General features: G+C 41.9%; 1 protein-coding gene across 1 annotated transcript in view; it reads left to right on the top strand.

The window, feature by feature from the left end:
- The first annotated feature begins 4508 nt into the window (after window positions 1-4508).
- col7a1 (collagen, type VII, alpha 1) overlaps window positions 4509-19688 on the top strand; it is a 62880-nt gene continuing 47700 nt past the window's right edge. The window contains exons 1-12 of the mRNA XM_030052550.1: window positions 4509-4782; window positions 11593-11665; window positions 11780-11960; window positions 12055-12211; window positions 12312-12405; window positions 12502-12660; window positions 12932-13092; window positions 13474-13603; window positions 14607-14726; window positions 16648-16803; window positions 17659-17778; window positions 17916-18065. Of these exons, the coding sequence (XP_029908410.1) occupies window positions 11602-11665; window positions 11780-11960; window positions 12055-12211; window positions 12312-12405; window positions 12502-12660; window positions 12932-13092; window positions 13474-13603; window positions 14607-14726; window positions 16648-16803; window positions 17659-17778; window positions 17916-18065 (1492 nt within the window). The 5' untranslated portion in view covers window positions 4509-4782; window positions 11593-11601. The remainder of the gene's footprint in view (window positions 4783-11592; window positions 11666-11779; window positions 11961-12054; window positions 12212-12311; window positions 12406-12501; window positions 12661-12931; window positions 13093-13473; window positions 13604-14606; window positions 14727-16647; window positions 16804-17658; window positions 17779-17915; window positions 18066-19688) is intronic.

Here is a 19688-nt window from a genome sequence, read left to right on the forward strand (position 1 = left end):
GATGACAGCTGAGATTACAGCAGTATCATCAATAAAAACTGTAATGCAGATCATAAAACACATAGTCCTGTTAATTTATCTGATTATCAACACTGTAAACCAGTTACCAAAAAATTCACCAGACCACAGCTACCTTTTGAATAATCGGGAGTTTTGGAATACTTGGAGCATGTCAGAAGGAAATGTGTTTTGATTTTGAGATCAAAGAAAAAAAAACACGTCATTTTGCACATCTTGAAATAATGATTAAAATATGAGATGCTATGAGATGAGAGAGGAGACGAAACTTCAATCATCCCCATGTAAACATAACTAATAGTTGTACTGAAAGATAAAAAGTTTATTCAAAAGTGAGTAGCGGTAAACAGGTTACATTAAAGGGTTTTAGTAATGTGGAAGATACAGCACGTAAAAGTGTCATGATAATTTACCTTTTTGAAAACATTTCCTGCTGACACCCACTGCCTTGTGATGATCCATTCTCAGCTGCTGATTAATTGCATCGTGGGAGGTAATTTTTTCTTGGGGATATTACACTAGGTCAGGTCTGTTTCCCCGGCTCTTATTGGCTCGTCTAAAACCTCCAGACTGAGAGCTGGCATCCAGCTGCTGCCATCCTCTGGATCCATATGCAATGGAGGGGATGATCACATCTCTCATTATAGCTCCGACGTCATTCCTGCTCTGTTGGGTGGTAATTTACGGCATTATCAGACAATGTTGAGAACATCTGCAGTGCACAACACTGTACGGATCATCCTTCAGGCTCCTAGCTATTACAAGGGTGGGAGGTGTAAACCATATGGGGGGAAAGTGAGAAAATACCTGCCCTTATTATATACATTCCTAACAAACTACGCAACACTTACATGGTACTTCTGTCTTGTCTCTCCTGCCAATGAAAAATGAATCTCTGTTACATATCCTTTTCTCAACTCTTGCATGTCATGTTCTCTGTAAACAAAATTAAGTGTTCACAGCACTGGCAGACAAGGACTGAAATTGCTAACATCTCCAGGGAGTTGGACGTGTTGTGACATTGTTTCACTGACATCTTGTCAGACCTATGAATTGACATCTTGTAGCTCTGGGAAATTAACCTTTGGGCTTTTCCTTTTTTTAAGCTTTATTTATCCTTGGTGGGTTTGCGCCTTCACATTCATGTGGTTATGTACAAACCTATCTGAGGCCTTACCACTCACACCAAAGACTACCACTACTGGCCACTGAATGGATCAACCGGAGCAGTACTTGTTGTGCTCAAGGGCAACTCGGCAGTACAAGTAGAAGGTGCATGAGTGTTACTCATTCCTTTTCATTGGCCTGAGAGTCTCAGCCAGTCTGGGAATTCTTGCCAGTTGCCTTCCGGTCACAAACCTGCCTCTCCAACCTTGAAGCTGTTTGCTGTTGCAGCCTGGTGAAGATCAGGACAGAGGGAAGCAGGCGTTGTACTCTTCCTCTGACCTGAGGGAGAAGACTTTAAGGTGGGAAAGCGGATAATGTGGAAGTTGTGTAAGTCAAAGGGGTTTAAACCGCAAACCTTCTTGTCTCTATTGTCTTCTAATGAACCACAGGCTAAAAACGCAGAATCAGTAGAACATACATTCTGGTACTGGAATGTGTTTTTATTAGTGCAGCATGGTTATGGTTTCAGTTTGTTGACTGCTTCAAAAGAGCCAGAGCTGCGCTGCACATCTGCCTAGCACAGTTTTCCGCAGTTCCCTCGCTGCCTGCATGCCTGTTCTTTTAGTCGGGCTGTCTATTTACCCCAGCCTTTCTCTGCCTCTCTCTCTCGTTCACACACATACACACGCAACAGAGGCATAGTTTTAATTCAGTGGCTAAGAAGCCTTGGACACACATTGTCCCTCTGAAAAACAAGCATGTCCTGGCAGATATGGCATTTTTTTTTATCCCAAAACTGAGGTGCTGAAACATGCATGCCTGTCAATGCGAAATGTATGGTACTTAAACCTATGTCAGCTCCACCTCTAACATACTCAGCACAGCGGCACTGAAAGCACACCCACAGTGGGTACTTGTTGAAATACCTCTGAATTTAGGAAGGTAGACATTACAGGCACAGCTTCACTTGGGAGAGTTCAGTCAGTGTCAAAAAAAAAAAGAAAAAAGAAAGAAAGATTAAAAAAAAAAAAAATCAATATAATCTATAATCGGTGATGCCATGCAGATCTGGGAAGCTGAAGTAAAAATCAGTATTAAAAAATCAGTATCAGAATACAAACCAGAATGCAAATCTAGATCCAAATCACAACTAGAACTTCTTCATTCACTTGTCATAATAAATGCAAAGCAGTTTCCTCTGTATTTATTTAGCAGTAGTGTGCCACCACAGCAAGAAAAGTACTCCCACTGCAAGACAAAGGAATGTAAATACAATAATAAAATAATAATAAAAACAATAATAAAAATCAAAATGGCAATAATCAATTAAATCAAAACTAAAATCAAAATAAACATGGCAGTCATGTTTAAAGATGTGTCTTGGTGATACTGATGCAGATGCTTAAAGATAAGATAAGGTAAGATAAGGTAAGGTAAGATAAGGTAAGGTAAGGAAAGGTAAGATAAGGTAAGGTAAGGTAAGGTAAGGTTAGGTAAGGTTAGGTAAGGTAAGGTAAGATAAGATCAGATCAGATCAGATCAGATCAGATAAGATAAGATGTCATTTTATCAAACTGCCATTGGGAAAATTGAGAATGTATCAAGAACGTAGTAAAAAGAAATTTCCACAAATACCTATATATCAAAACATAAGGAAGAAATAAAATAAAGTAAGATCAAATAGTCATAATAGATCCTGTAAAATAGATCTGTGTGTACATACATGTGCTGTATGTGTGTGTGTGTATACTGCATGTATAAGTCCAACAAGCTGTGTCTCTTACAGGTTATGTTAACAAGTCTGTAAGTCCTGGCTCTGATGTACAGCACACCACGACTTGGGACACATTCAGACTTGGTCCGACCTCAAGGAAACACACCCTCACATGTGTCAGATCTGCAGGAGATCTGGACTCTGATGCAGTTTCTAAAATATACATTCAGCACATACAAACATGCAGTATCAGTTTGGAAAAGATGTGCAATTCCTGTGGTGGTGACTGTTTATCTGTGAGTATGGTTGTGAGTCTCAGTCAGTGCAGGTACAGGAGGTACTGGGTGCTGGGGTGTTGTGGAGTCTGATGGCTGATGGTACCAAAGAGCCCCACAGGTGCTTTGAGGTTCATGACTGGATGAGTGTGTGGCTAAACGTGCCCCTGAGCTGCCTCAGCTCAGCATGAAGAGAATGAGAAAGGTTGTCCATGATGGCTTTCAGCTTCGCTCTCATCCTCTTCTCTGTCACAGCCTCCACGCTGTCTGTCTCCATCCCCACCACGGAGCTGGTTTTCCTCAACAGCTTGCCCAAATTGTTGGCACCACAAGTCCCGATGCCACCTCCCCATCCCACCAGAGCAGAGGGGGTAAAACTGCAGACTGATAAAACATCTATAGCAACCTGTTGCACACATTGAAACAGCTGAGTGCACACACTGAAGAGGTAACCGTGGGGGATTTATTGGCTGCTCTGTAGGAGAGGGAATCTACAATCTATCTAGGGTGACAGCTCTTGGCAAGCAGCTGACAGAATGACGGCCTTTGTTGAGTTAACCTATTACACAAAATGAGCTTCATGCTTTAGAAGCTGTAAGGTGAATAAGTTCCCGGGTACAGTACTGCCAGAGTCACTTTCCGGCTCTCTATGCGACTGTACATCAGTGTGACATTATGTGTTACAGGATGGGACAAAGTTCACTCCAGTTTTTTTTTTTTTTTTTTTTTTTTTTGCTTTTGTAGACAAATGTGCCAACAAACTTTGATGTCCCTGGGTCTAAGAATAGACTATTTAAATATCAAAATTCAGTATTCATCATTAATCACTACCAGATCTATCTATTTACCTATCCTGCACCACCTTTACACCTGCCCTTTGCCCTCATGGTTCATTTATATTGTCTTTATACAAACTGCAAAGAGAGACAAAATACGTTTTAAACAAGTAAATTCAAAAGTGTTATATTCTTTGGGTTGCAGAATCAGACAAATAATATTGTCTATAATACCTCTAAGTGCCTGGTTCAAGTCTTGACAGCTCCTTGGGGGTGAGTTGTTGGTGTGAAAACCAGTGATAATCTGCGATAATTTATAGACCGGAGTGTCCCGGCCTACCTGAAAAGGTAACGGGAAACTGGGTATTCATGCACCACATGGTTGTATGAAATATTGGCAAGCAGGAGCGGGGAGGGACAAGAGGGAAAGAGAATGAGGTTGGGGGAAAAAAAAGAAAAGAAAAGCACAGAGAGAGAGAGAGAGAGAGAGAGAGAGAGAGAGAGAGAGAGAGAGAGAGAGAGAGAGAGAGAGAGAGAGAGAGAGAGAGAGAGAGATTAGGACTCCCCTTCAGGCATCCGAACAAGTCTGGACTGTTCTGCTGCTGCCTGTGCTCAGCCTGCACCAGCAACGCTGCATTTGGACTCAGCGTTGAGCTCATCAGCAGCCTTGACTTCAGTCCCTTGCATGGATGCAGAGACGGAGAGCTGTTGCAGGACCTCAACAGGCTGCTGTGCGTGAACGTGGAGCTGAAGAGCGTGTGCATTTGTGGCGGTGGCGGAGGACACCGGTCACTATAGATACGGGCTTCCGCCGGCTGGATATGCTACAGGTGGAAAGGTGGGGAGAAGCAGGCTGTGGTCCGGTGACGGGAGAAGAGCGGATCATCCTCAGGTAGGATGACACATGAGGGCGGGCGACACTGCTGATGTGCATGGTGCATTTGTTGGGTGAATGAAGAGGAATAACGGTGTAGTTATGTTATGTTGCCAAGTTTCTTAGTTGCAGGAACAGTCAACAGGCACTGAATCAGTAGTGCTGCATCGCTGCAGCCTGCATGTTCATGCTGGTAACCTGCAATCCAGCTCAGTAGGCTGTTACTGTATATACAATAGCAGTCTCAATTATAGGCAAGGCTGCACTGCTCAAGGAAAGTTTTCCCTCCAGCAAAGAATCCGACTTTGAACAAGACCCAAGCAGACATACGTTTACAACCTTGTTTTCATGCATTATGTGATTATGAAGTTAATTGTAATGAAATGATAAGCAGATCATGTCTCAGCTGCAGGCCAACTCAGGGAGGGATTCCTCTGTATAATCAAAGACACTATATCACACTATGTTGGGAAAAAAAAGCATCTTTAAAGAAATTAATCCCGACCAGAACTTAAATGCCTCTTTTGCCTTCCAAATATTATTAGGGCTATTCCGTGAGAGAGCCTTCATTACAGTCCTGCACATCACAGCAGGCGGTGTGCAAGCATGTTGACCTCAGCTGAACTCATTTAGTCAGCATGGAGATGGGTTTTACTCCCTCTGGACTGTGTACAGTTAAAACTCAGAGAAAAGAAACACCCTGTAAGCAGAAGGGAGCCTCACTCCTCCTCTTCCTCTTCTGCCTTTGTGTCTTCATTGGGTTCAATTGTCTGTTCCACTTCTGAGGGCATCGTTGTCTTTACTGTGGTTTGGCTCCCTAGAGCTAGAAATCCCCTTTTCAATAGGGCTTTTTTAACTTTGTCTCAAATATCTTCACCAGGTCCCAGCACACTCCCTTTCCCCCTCTGCCTCACCTTCACTTCCCCTCTCGCCTGTCTCTCATCCTTTCATCTGCCTCCTCCGCACTGTCCCAGCCATGCTTGGTTAAGTTTTTGGCGTGTCACTCCGGTGTGTGGATGGCTCTGGACTGATACCAAGTGTGTCATCTATGGAGGACTGCTGCTAGTTACTGTGTGTTTGATGTGTGATAGTCTGTTGTTTGTTAGGGAACAGTTTCCCTATTGTACTCACTGGAGCTTTAGGAAGGGGACATTATTTTTAGGTCTTTATTAGTTGTTGTGGTTTAGAATCGAAACAGTTTTATTGAGTGAACGTTTCAACTTAGTTGAGACATACTCAAAAATTTGTCTGTCACTCAGCCGAATCAGTGTCACGAAGAAGGTCCTTTCAGTCATTGTTGTGATATTTGAGGTTGTTTGTGTTGGAGTGCATGTGCTTTGATTTTTACCAGTAAGCCATGAGATTAGGACTTTTTGTCTCTTTTCATGAATAAGGAGGAGAACACATTGTACATAACTGTTTGTTCCTGTGTGTACATGAAAGTTAAGAAAAGGGAGAGAAATCCCAGGATGAATGAAATTATCTCAGTGGTTCTCTATATCTCAATGGACTTTTGTTTGTTTTATTAAGCTTGTCCAATCCAGTGTGGGGACAAAATCAGTGCTCTTTTTTAGGGCTTGTTCCTTCAAGGGGTCATGAGAGATTTCAAAGGCTAGTCTGTTTAGTTTGGATGTAGAAATTGACTGATAATGCATTCTTGACCTGCATGAGAAGTGCTGTACTTGACCTGAGGGGTAGAGGTCTGAAGTTACTGGGTTAATCTGTCCTGGTTTTGACATCTCCAGAGCAGAGCTGTTCTGTCCCTGCTGCCAGCTTCACTGGGGCAATGACCACCCAAAATACTAGTGTGTTGACCGGCGATTTGTAAACTTAGGTAATTCACTGTGACACCCCACCCTCCTTTGTCACCTCTTGCTCTCTCCATCCCTATGTCCTCCTTGCTGTTCTCTGTTCCTGGACTGCTGTCCTGCTGTAGGAGCCCGGCTCTTACACAATCCTCGACTCTGTCACAATGCAGTGAGCAGTGGCTCGCTGCCCCCCTGGGGGAATGGCATCTCTGCTAGACCACCACTCTGTTGTCCTGGCCGAGTTGTGCTTTCAGCAAAATGCAGCTCAGCTGCAGCTTCTTACAGAAGGTCTGTGGTGCTGCTCCTGCTCGCTCTCTTTTTACAGTATGTTAGTCAAACCATTGTTTCCTCTCAGTCACTGCTCTTTCACACAGATTTATGTTTTCTGCTGAAACTTCACTTCTTTCTCACCGCAGAGGGTTTGAGTAACACTGTGCGGCTGTGCCATTGACCTTTTAACCCATGTGCTCGCCTTAATTCCCAGGTGGGCCAAGGTGGGCGTGGCCATACTTATAAACCTATTGCTTCATCCTTTTAAAATTCCAGGTGTGGAACCTAGGAATGTACCAAGTACAGACTCTATGAGTATCTTTAAAAAACAATATACTGTAAGGAAATAGAAGTATATTTCAGGATATGCATCACGCTTACAATTAAACAAACAAAATAAGAAATTATTACTTCATGCAGACCAGCAGGACAAGGTTACATGGACTGATACAGACTGGGTTGGGCGTGAAAATTTGTTTGTGTGTTTGTGCGCTGGCAGGGAGTAAGTAATGTAGGAAAGGAGGAGAAAGGCATTTTGAAAACCACTCTCAATGATGCTTTCATCATTTATTGCCACCTCTTTTAGTCGTCAGCTGGTGTTTTTAATGACCCTTAAGTATTAATGCCTTTCAATTATGATCTCTTAAATTAGCTTCTCTGTAACTATTTAGGCTGTGGGCAGGCTGTGGTTTCAAAAATCTAGTTTAAATAATTAAATCAGAAAGAAACTTTAGTTTGTTAGATTCCACACAGGATGTAGAAAAATAACATGAAAGGTAAGTAAGCTGGTGTGGTTCCTAAAGACCTGAGAGTACACAATTTAAATTTATAGGCACGGAAGACTTAAAATAAGGACATTGAGTGTGGAAAAGGGAAAGGGGCAATACATTTGGAATCCATTAAGCGTAATGTGTGCTTTGCATGTTTGGGACAAATTCTGAAATTGTTGGCTTTGTGGGCTCTTCATTTTACCAAGGGGACAAACATTTATGGGTAATTATGAGCTTCTTGCTTTAGGCAGTGAAGTTTTACTCTTGAACAAAATGAAACAGGACCAGGCCAGCTGTTACTGCAAATAAGTTCACAGTAAAATCAGTGTGTACGCATGAATATTCACTGTGTGAAAGAGGAGTATTATTAGTGGGAGGCCTCCTTAATCTTTATGTGGGCGGAACTGATCCATCAACATCAACAACAGATCCATCCAGACTCTAAGATGGTTAATGATCCTGACTGAAATCAGTGAGTGGAGTGGAGGCTGTAGCAGCTCAATACCCCACATCTTGATTAATGCGTCCCACACACAAAGTATTACAACAAAATGGGGGAACTTTCATGTAGGTTTTTGTCTCATGTAACTGTTATAGTGCCTGTCGTTTTGCACTATCAACTCTTGCATCTCTCTTTCATGTGGGCTCGCTCTGACTGAGACATTCTGACAGCCAATCTGGTTTGGGTCATGCTTGGTGCTTCAGTAAAATGCCTGGCTATGCAAAACTACCAGCTTCCAGATGATGCTGACATCCTTTACAGCCCTTATAGAGGCCAAGTAAATCAGTTCTCTCTGCTGATGTCCTGCTGCTTTCCCTTAAACAGATTTGCGATTTGATCAACTGAGAGACCCCTCGTGGTTTTGCTTCTGCTGTTGTTTATTGTACCTTCCATGGCACTGCGGAGTAGATCAGAGGTTTTGCTTTATGGCTGAACATCTGTCAGCTATTTGCAGTAGCTATTCTGTCAGGCATCACCTCTCTGAAGAGGCACGTAAACAGGGGTTGTCATGAGAAGAAATGCTCTCTGTCAGCGATAAAGATAGAAAAAAGCGAATATCTCTCCTGAGATGGAGGCTGTTGCTGAGAGTACGAGTTTTGTCCAGGGATGGACCAATACACTTTTTATCAGTTCTGATCCGACTCCGATACCTGGGCTTTGGGAACTGGCCGACACCAAGTACTGATCAAATACCAGATCTTTTTTGTTTTTTTTATTATGATCATAATTATTATTATTGTTCTTATCATCCGCATCATTATTGTTGTCGGTGTCATATATGAGGTTCTATGAGGCTGTAGTAAACCATACAAAACTTCTTTTTAAAAGAGCAAAAATGCATTCAATTTAAATGTGTTTCAAAGCAATTTATTTGAATGACAGGTTAAGTAGGATCCACATAAAAACAGTTGCAGAAGTGCAAATTGCTATGGCAGCTTCTTTAAAGTTTTGCAAAAAATCAAGTAAAAAAAAAAAAAAAGACAGCAATGCATTCCCAGCTACTAGTAAGAAGATTTGGATCATAGTAATGACCACTACAGTGGAATACAGCAGAATATTATAATTTGACTGCAGTACCGGCACACTCTCATTCTGCGGCGCTATACTGTAATCAGCACAATGCATCTGGGACGGCACTGCTGAACAAGAAGAAAATCTCTGTGTTCACTAGTTACAGCCAGGCTAACAGACAGCTGTGGAGGCAGTAGCAGTAGATTAACTACAGAAATATTAGAGGGTGCAGTGTGTGTGTGGATCAATAAGATCTGATATCTGATCCAGGAATTGTATTTAGTCCATAATCTGTGAGCTGAGGTTGATGACAGCGATGTGTGAAGGTGATGTGGGGCGGCAAGTGGCATCTGGGTTTGTTATTTTTGTCTCATTTTAGAAAATACAGGCCAAGAACATCTGTTTACTTGTTCCAGGTCAGACTGGTGCCAATTCCCCATTAGGATCAGAGGCACTCATTTCAGGTATAACCTGTAATGGAGACAACAGAAGTCAACAATCCTTTTTGTCCATAAGCTGTGAGTTGAGGCTGATGACAGCAGTGAAGTGTAAGGATGATGTGGGACATGCTGTGGACGGTGGTATGACCCTCCTCACTCGTGAAACAAAAAGAGGCCTCTCTGACCAAAGGACCGTTGTTTGTCTGCTCTAATGAGGGCAAAGAGGACAGAGAGAGAGAGAGCCAACGTATAGACAGCATTGCATTTATGGTGTAGATATCTGCATAAATTATTTTCATGTGTCTTCTTGTGTCATATACATAGTTTCTGTCTAAAGTAAAGATTAGTGCAATACAGATTTAGAGCCAGTAATGTGTCACAGGCTGAGTGTCCAATTTGTGAGAAGTCATGTTCACACTTGTCATGATATCAGATTTTCACCACACAATTACTGTAACCAAAAGAATTCACTATTATAATATGATCACAGTATCTGTAGAAAATTTAAATGAATGAATGAATGAATAAATAAAAAAATAAAGCTATCTGTCAAATTCATCTTTAACAGAGAGAAATGGAAATGATTTAACATAAGCTGGATAATTTACATAATATTATCATGTGCATATTGTTAAGATGATATTGGTATTTCATTTTTTAAATGTCACGTCAATACCACTATGTAGTGACACCCTTAGTTAATTATCATGTTTAAGCAGATGAGTGTTTTATGCTGGACATTGACGCTGGTAGAGAAGTATAACTCAAGCAATGAATTTCTAATTTTATACAATTCATTCAGTGTGTATAAAACAAGACTTGATGCATTTCATCTGTTGAACAGGCAAACAAACAAAAAGAAAGCGGCAGCATTCTGATTTAGTGACTGATATGTTTTGGTAGTGAAAAATAAATAGTGTGTGTATGCACATCTCATAACCTGGTGCAGACACTGAGAGCTCATGAAGGGAGACAAACACCTGCACCCTCAGGATTTGTTTCCTTATTCTTCTTTATTGAAAGAGAGCGTGTGGTCTGAGTGTTTGAGATGAGACTAATGGAATATGACCAGTGAAGGCCTGACTGCCAGTCCAGGGTGTTTCCTCACCTTCTACCCAGTGCATGCTTGGATGGGCTTGCTCATTAGGAAGTGTGGAAAATGGATGGATAAATTGAATCAGAATAAACATGCCGGGATATCAAGTGCATAAACTTTGGCTCAGTGATGGGCAAGAGCATCTGCTTTTGACAAGAGCTTTTTGCATATGAGTGCAGCTGTAGGAATCAGTGATAAAATGGATAAAATGGCAATAGAGACAACAGAAAAGAAAATCTGACATACTGTACATGAAGCTGGTGGTGAGACCGTGAAGTTAATCACGGCCACTTTAATTGTCACCATTTTGTAGACACATTTGTGACAACTACGTTTTCTGTAACAAGAAAATGAAAATTTGAATGTGTCTTGCCTCCAAAATGTGATGTTTTTCTGGTTGAGACAGGATGTCGGGGTGACACATAATGCATGGACGGACAAAAGTTCAAAAATACTTTGCTCATAATGTTGAGTCATTACAGATTTGGGATTCTTCAAACAGAATAAACATTAGCCACAACTGTGAAAAATGGAAAAGGTAACATGTTTGCATGTCTTGTCATCTTGAAAGCTGTGAAGTTGCAGGTTTTATGTAGTGGAAGGGGCAGATGGGAGATTGTGCAAACATCAGATGATATTATTATTTATTTTTATTTTTATTTACGCCTACTGGTACACCATTAGGTAATAAGATATTTGACAGGAAGTAAACATATTGGGCTTTTAATCAAAATATGGACAATATTTATGGCCAATATGGCTGTTTAAAATGCCTCAAACTTGGATGCATTAATGGATAACAGTGTTGAGAGCAGATTCAACAGTAGCATTGGATCCAGATTGTTTTCATTTTGGTCAGGCTGTTTTGTAGTGAGTTTACACCAAGTGTCATGGACATAATCAAAGCCTGTGCTGTTCTGTTTGTGCCCAGGTTGTAAAGATGTGGAGCTGGGCTTTCACTGTGGCTGTCCTGCTGCTCTCCACGAAGAAGGCTGAGGCTCAGGGTAAAAATGCCTGGTTCATTAACCAGCTCTCATTATGCTCCCAGTAATCCCATCAGCCCCTTACCTTCTCATATTGTTTGTGTGTGTTTATGTGCACTTACATTTGTATTTCAGGCAGGTGTAATAATGTACGTGCAGCAGATATTGTTTTCCTGGTTGATGGATCATCCAGTATCGGCAGAGCCAACTTCCTGCAGGTGAAGGGCTTCATGGCTGGCATCATCAAGCCCTTTGCCAGCTCTGTGAGCCAGTCTGGGATACGGTTCGGGGCTGTGCAGTACAGCGATACCTCCAGGTGAATGTCACAGTTAACATTTCCCTGTGCAATAACAGATCATCTAGCTCCAGGTGCAGAGGTTTTGTATTGAGCCATAATTTAATTTCATCAGGGTTGAGTTTACCTTCACCACCTATGTGAACGGCACAGAGCTGGTCAGCGCTGTGGAGAATCTGAACTACAAGGGCGGGAACACTCGCACTGGCTCTGGTCTGAAGTTTGTTGCTGACAACTTCTTTAACCCCTCATCCAGTCGGGATGTCCCGAAGGTTGGTCAGGAGCAGATACATTTTGTGATGAAAACATTTTTTGATAGGAATGTATTTAACATTGAACATTTTCCTATGAGTTCTCCTCTTTACCTTTCAGATCGCCATACTCATCACAGACGGGAGGTCACAGGACAGTGTACCGGAGCCGGCACAGAAGCTGCGCAGTCAGGGCGTGCAAGTTTTTGCAGTTGGTATGTGACCTTTTTAATGTATTTTGTTTTCTGTATTTTGGATTTTATTGGCTTTTTTCTTTCATACATAAGTAACTAGTTGTCTTTGTATGTTAGGTATCAAGAGTGCAGACAGGAATGAATTGGCCCAGATCGCCTCTCAACCCAGCAGTGATTTCATCTCCTTCGTTGGCGACTTCAAACTGCTGAGCACACTTCTCCCGCTTGTGAGTCCCCGAGTGTGTTCCAGCTCAGGAGGAGTCTATGCAAGTGATGGTAAACATCCCAGTTCAAACACCACAACTGCACGTCACATTAAAATGTGCACAGTCACAAACAAACAAAAATGTTCTCCATTAGACTTTAAAGCTGCATATCTCTTTATTCATGTCTCATCCTGTTTCCCTCTTCTCTTCTCTTCTCTTCTCTTCTCTTCTCTTCTCTTCTCTTCTCTTCTCTTCTCTTCTCTTCTCTTCTCTTCTCTTCTCTTCTCTTCTCTTCTCTTCTCCTCTCCTCTCTTCTCTTCTCTTCTCTTCTCTTCTCCAAGCAGAGGCATTTTCAGGTCCGTCCAACCTCCAGTTCGCAGGCCAGACCTCTGACACTCTCAGGTTTCGTTGGAGTCCCGCTGGTGGCCCTGTGAGTGGCTACGTGGTCCAGTACACACCGCTCTCTGGCCTGGGACAGCCGATCACAGCAGAATTGCGTCAGGTGGGCAACGTTTTTTGAAGAACATGGTGTTAATTCTTGTTTGACACTAATCGATTGGCAGCACCACACTGGCATGACCTAAATTCAAGGGGCTAATTGCAGTTTGCAGTGCCAAAGCAGAGTCTTACTTTGTGAGAGAAACACGTGCCTTAAGGCTGTGTATGGACATGTCTAATGGGTGGATCCCTAGATATAGCTGCTCTAGGGATTAAATGGCAGAGAAAAAAAGAGTGAAATTCCCATCTGTGTGCCCTCGCAAACATGATGGAGGGAGGGAGTGCCATGGCTCAGATGTCTGGTTTAGTCAGTAGCTTTGGCAAAACTGGTTTTGATTGTGACTCTTATACCAACTTACAAAGATGATCTCCATCTCTCCCGCAGGAGACCGTCACTGCTAGTCAGAGGACCTTCACAGCACGAGATCTGAGGTCAGGGACAGACTACCTGGTGACTATCATTGCTCAGTACCCCAACAGTGTGGGAGAGTCCATCTCTGCAAAGCAACGAACCCGTAAGTGACATAAAAGAGACTCCAACAGGAGAAAAAGTAGAGTGAACTTTCAACTAGGTGCTTAGCTTTGAGGGGGTTTATACCTTGTTTTTAGGCCACAGTTCGGTTTGTAACATATTTTGGCTTGAAAAAAAAAAAAAAAAATTGATCCATAATTCAAGGTCTTTCTTTTTATTTTAAACAGATGCCAATAATTCAACACAAAAAGTTGAATGAGGCTTTTGCCAGCGTTCCATAAAGTTTGTGCGGTGTAGCAACAAAGTGGCTTTGTGTGTGGCTTGTGAAAAGTCACTTATTAGGTCTAATGATTTACATTATAAATGTGCCCGTTGTATCACGGCTAAGTCCTTAAAGCAGCAGCCTGGATTCGAATCTAACCCGGACTTCTTGCTCCATGTCATCCTCTCTCTCTCCCCTTCCTTTCCTGTCTCTGTCTACTGTCATGATCAAACAAAGCAGAAATTCCAAGCAAACAAAAAAACAAAAACAACCCAAAACAAATGCGGCCATTGAAATTTCGCTTTGTTCGAAAAAAACAAAACAAAACAAAAAACTTCACACGAACTCCAGTGGGGAAAAAAAAAAAAAAAATCATCATGCAAGAATACAGATGGACATCAAAACAGCGTTAGAGGGTTTAGGTCAGGGAGTGTTGTTTTTGTTTTCCATTAATTGTGGCCTGCAAAGCCTTTTGAGATTTAGTGGCTACAGGCTGCAAATAAACTTGATATTGAACAGTGAGCCAGACAATTACAGTTTGGTGAACAAGGGACTGCAGGTTCATGTTTTTTTTTGTTTTGACACAAAATTGTTTTACCCCTGCTCTCTGCAAAAATGTGAGATAATTAATGTGAGATAATTAATGTGCAACAATCATCTTCTACGAACCTGTGAGGGCCCTATCTCTCCTTTTGTGCCTGCTTCAGTCTCCCCATAATCATTACCATTGACTTTTTATCCGTCTCTTTCCATCTTCACCCTCTCTCACCTCTTTCTTGCACAGGATCCTTGCCAGGCGTGTCCAGTCTCCGCCTCGTCCAGGCAGGCTTCTTCTCTCTGTCTGTGGCCTGGGACCAGCCCTCTTCACCTGTCCAGGGCTACAGACTCACCTATGGACCACGAGGTCAGGCACACACACTCACTTTCTCTCTCTGTCTTTCCCCTGTCTCTCCATCTGTCCCCTGGTCATTTGTATTGTCTATTTGAGTTTGCTTTCTCTCTCTAGCATCACATCTGACCTGTGCAATTTTCATAACATTTGCACAGAACTGTATCTCAGAAATGATGGAAAGAAGACTGATAGAAAATACAGTGAGAGTGCTTGCTCGTTCATAGCTTTACCACCGGGGTCGGCAACATTTTTGACAAAGTGCCAGTTTTAAATTTTCTTGTTAATCGCTGTGCCATGTCACCATTAAGTTTAATTATGACACCACATAAAAATGATCTCCAGTGGATCTGTTATTGATTCTGCCTTGTCCTCGAAAGTTTTCTCGTGTTTTGTCTCAAAATGATATTTAACACTAAATATTTCGCAGACAAAATTTTCAAAACATAAAATACACAAGGCACCTTAAAAAAATTCCTCTCTTGCACACTTGTTGTCATTGGTTAAGGTATGCCAGTGGTGGCACACGGTAGGTTGCTGACCCCTGCTTTAGCAGTTTTTCCCTGTGGTGCACGAGAGCTGGCTTGAATAAGTATCACTGCTTTTGCATAAAAAAGTGGTGGAGGAAAAGGAGTTACATTATTGGATAACAGTTAACCTGTTGTTGGCAAGTTAGAAACATGTCTAGAATTTACAGCGGTCATGGTTGAGGACGGGGAATACGAGTCTCTATCGCACCTCATACTCCCCTCAGGCGCTGTCTGTCAGGAAGGAGATTTATTGCCCACCTATTACCTAAAATATCAAATACATTTTCTCATCGTAAGTCCTCAGGTTAAATAGGCAGAGAAAACCTTTACTTATGTCAAACCGGGTTAGTAATTTTGTCTTACCTTTTTAGAGACGTCTGGATGCTTTTGCCATGATTCATGAAAGAAAAGTGGCCCCTGAGGTTTGATATAAACATTCTCTCCAGCTTTATAATAGCGCTAGCAGCTCGTCAGATACTCTTATAAGGATGTGGCAGGAGTACCAGACTCACATGGGGCACCTCGTCTGACTGGCACATGTGTCTGTGTGTTTATTTAAATCAGGTCAGCGTGTTTTCTGTGTGGTGTGATGCTCGTACCTGTTCCCTTGTCTGCTGGTTCTAGCATGTGCACTCCTTTGACAATGACGAACACTGGCAAACACCCCAAGTGCACACACAACATGGTGCTTTGCCTCCTTCCATCAAGCTCACTGCCCTCACAGCGCTGCGCTCACTTAGTGAACATAACAAACCTTTGCTCATAGGGAGTGTAACCTTTCATTCATTATATTGATGCACTGATTTATTTGTACAGATTGAACTGCACTGATCTGCAAAAAAGAAATAGACAAAATAAATTTCTCTGACTAACGGCTTGAGTCAATATGAAATGTTTTGAGTTGAATAATTCATGAGTCAGTAATGTTTTGTTTTTTGGAATACGTAATGTTTAAAGGTGCAATATATAAAATAACACTAATTTGAGGATCCTGTTAGACTCAAACAACAACAACAATATTGAATACACATGGATTTTGAATTCTCTAATTGTGGAATGTGCTCATTCCACAAATGAGTCTAAATGATCCTTACCTCAGATCCCCCTCAGTGCACCTTTAAGTCATTCTGCTGTCTGATTTTTTTTAACATTTCAGAAGAAAAACATTACTGCACATTTATATATGAATAGAAAATTTGGGCTAAAGAGCGGAATCGAATCATTGACTTGAAATGCGGTTTAAAAACTGGAATCATTTTTTTTTTTTCTAGCCAGTCAGTGAATGTCTGTTGAGCCAAACGTTAAGCCACTTTTCCTCTGTGTTTATGATTTGTAGTTTCTCACCACTGTTTCTGCACTAATTGGTCCTGTAATCCTTGTGTGTGATTGGTTGGCTGGAAGAGCAGGTCAGCCGGCCGCTCAGCTGTTGCAGCAGTCTTTGTCTGCCGACTCCACATCCGTCACCTTGGAGGCGCTTCAGCCTGACACCGAGTACGTCATCAGCCTCTACCCCCTGTTCCCCCGAAACTCTGCCTCCCCCTCCGTCCTCACTGCCCGCACACGTGAGTCCAGCCCTCTCCGCTTTCGTCAGCTTACTGTTACTGTAATATGATGATGATGATGATGATGATGGTGTCATGATTTTTAGCAGCAGATGCTGAAATAGATACTATTATACATTGGAGGTACAGTGTGTAGAGCTGCAACTAACGATTATTTTCATCATCGATAACTCTGTTTATTTTTTAAACTGATCTGTTGATTAGTTGCTTGGTCCATAAAATGTCTAAAAAATGTTGTTCATAATTTCCCATGGCCCAAGGTGATGTCCTCAGATGTCTTATTTTGTCCCAACCAACAAACAGTCCACAACCTAAAGATATTTAGTTTACGGTTATAGAGGATTAAAGAAACCAAATCAGACTTTGGAAGTTTTCTTCTAAAAAATGTCTCAAACCAGTTAATTGATGATCAAAATAGTTGGTGAGTCATTTAATAGTTGGCAAATAATTATTATTATTACTATTAGTGTGGCAGATGGCTGTGCTATAACCCAAATGGTTTGTCACACTGTCCTCTTGTGGTTCAGTAGCAATTATCAGTACAAATTAAAATATCATTTACTGTCCAGTGAAAGCCACATATACCTAATTGCCGTGATTTTCATGTCTTCACTTAATTTGAGAATTTAGCCTCTCCTCTATGGGCTTAGGAAGATCTGCAACCCTTAAAAGGAGCACAGCTGTCGAGCTAAAAAAACAAGACATTTTTTCTTTGTTTCTGAAATGTTGGCATTTTGGAAATTGGTGTTTTTCCCTGGGCAGCGATGTTATCAAATACAATTTCTGGAAACCATTTTTGTGTGCGTGTGTGTGTGTCTGTGTGTGTGTGCGCGTGTGTGTGCATGTGTGTGTCAGTGCGCCTTGAGGCAGTGCAGCAGTTGTCAGTGGAGACGGAGTCAGAGGGCAGTGTTCGCTTGCGGTGGAGGGGCGTCAGCGGCGCCCGGGCCTACCGCCTGGTCTGGGGACCGTTTACAGGTCAGGAACTGAGGGCCAAACATCAACAGGCATCAACAATTTCCCCTTGGCTACACTCATCTCCTGCTTTTGTGCTGTTGTGCAAAAGCTTCTTTAACCTTTAACACATTCCTCTCTCCTGTTGTTCTCCCACACAGGCCGAAATGTTGACACTCTGGAGGTTGCTGGTGACAGTGACTCTCACACGTTGTCCAACCTGCAGCCCGACACCGAGTACATTGTCACCGTCATCCCTCTATATGAGGGCAACACTGAGGGCCCTGTAGCAACAGCCAGGTTCAAGATAGGTAGGTCATTTCAGTAGCACGCCACTGAATTAAAGCTACATTTTTCATGTTTATCTCTCTCCCTGTCCATTAGCTGTCTCTTATATTCATACACTATCCTCAACTAAACAAAATAGGGAATGCTTTTCTATTTCAATCTTTTCTTTTTTTAAAATCAGTAATTGTGCTAAATTTAGCGAGTGAAAGAATGCTTTTTGAAAAGCTGCCGGCATTCTGTTGTGTCTAGCCAAGTAGTGGGGGGAGGGATAGAGGAATGGAAAGCAGAGATAGAGAGGGTGGCCAGAAATCTTCCCTGTTGTTGTTTTTTTTCCCATCTCCGTTCTGAAAACCTACAGATGTTACTGTTTAGCTCTGTTTAAGGAACATTTCTAGCGCACCTACACACTCGTTATACACACACACACACACCATCTGTCTCTCGTGACTAATGCCTCTGTGGCTTTACTTCAGTCGGAGCTGTTTTATTTGAATTAAGTCTGAGTCACTGCAGAGAGACTGTACCGAACACAGAGCTGGCAGAGTTGGAGGACAGAAAAGCTTGACTTGCCCTGGTTCTGTTACCAAAGACATGAGATGTGTACACTATACTGTACATAGACTGCACTAATGTAAACTTTGGCTATGCTTGTTTCCCTTTTGTTTGTTTCTGTGTAAACCAGTAGAGTTCGGCTCTTTTTTATGTCTGGTTTGCACTGTGTGAGATGCCTTAGAGGACTCTTTCTCATGTGGGAAAAAGGTTTTTGCTGCTTTTGTACTGGAAAGCAGCTGCTTGTCAACTTAATCACAGTGAGGACCACATAGTTGAGGGCCAAACATTCTATGATTTAAATGAGTAAATTACGCTAATGATCTTTGACAAGGATTTTAATGTCTCATGCAGCCTTGTAAAATACAGTCTGTCCAACATCAAGTCCAAAACAATGTGTTTGTGGCTGTCTGACATGCATGGGTATTTTCATCTCCAAACATATAGCTTTCTTCACAGTCCAAATATCATAAGCCCAATGGCTTTTGTATTACAATGATAGGATAGTTTTCTGCAAGTCACATGAAAAATATAGCCTGGCTCCCTCACGGGCTTAATATTGCACATCGCTGCATGCTTTATATTCACCCAGAGGCCTGTAGAGATTGTTTTTGACCTGTTTGCTTCCACTTGACATCTCATCCCCTTTTCTCTGACGCAGCGCCATCAGTCCAAGAAGTAAAGCGAGAGTGCTTGCTTATCTGTCAGGCAAGACCTGTGGGATGATTTGTTGATCTTCCTCACAGACAGCATTTGTTCACATACATAGTGCTTTCAACCATGATCCGCCTGAGGGCAGAGCTGTGGCATTGTGTGTGGAATGAAAGAGACAAACTGCCTCACTGTAATCCATTCCCTTTTCTATGCCAGTATAATGGCACATGCTGAGTGTTGTGGCTTTATAGACACTTCACAGCTGATTTTTTAAACCCTCAAGAACAGAAAATCTCTGGCAACATTCTGTCATGATTGTTTTCAATTTGCATACAGCCATAAACAAAATATAGAAAATGTGTAAACTTCAAATCTTTATGTGTCCCCCACAGAGACACATAAAGATCAACATGACGATTCTCTGTTTTTAATTTATCTGGTTA

The sequence above is a fragment of the Myripristis murdjan genome, chromosome 5 (assembly GCF_902150065.1).
Source record: "Myripristis murdjan chromosome 5, fMyrMur1.1, whole genome shotgun sequence".
In the NCBI taxonomy this organism is placed as follows: Eukaryota; Metazoa; Chordata; class Actinopteri; order Holocentriformes; family Holocentridae; genus Myripristis; species Myripristis murdjan.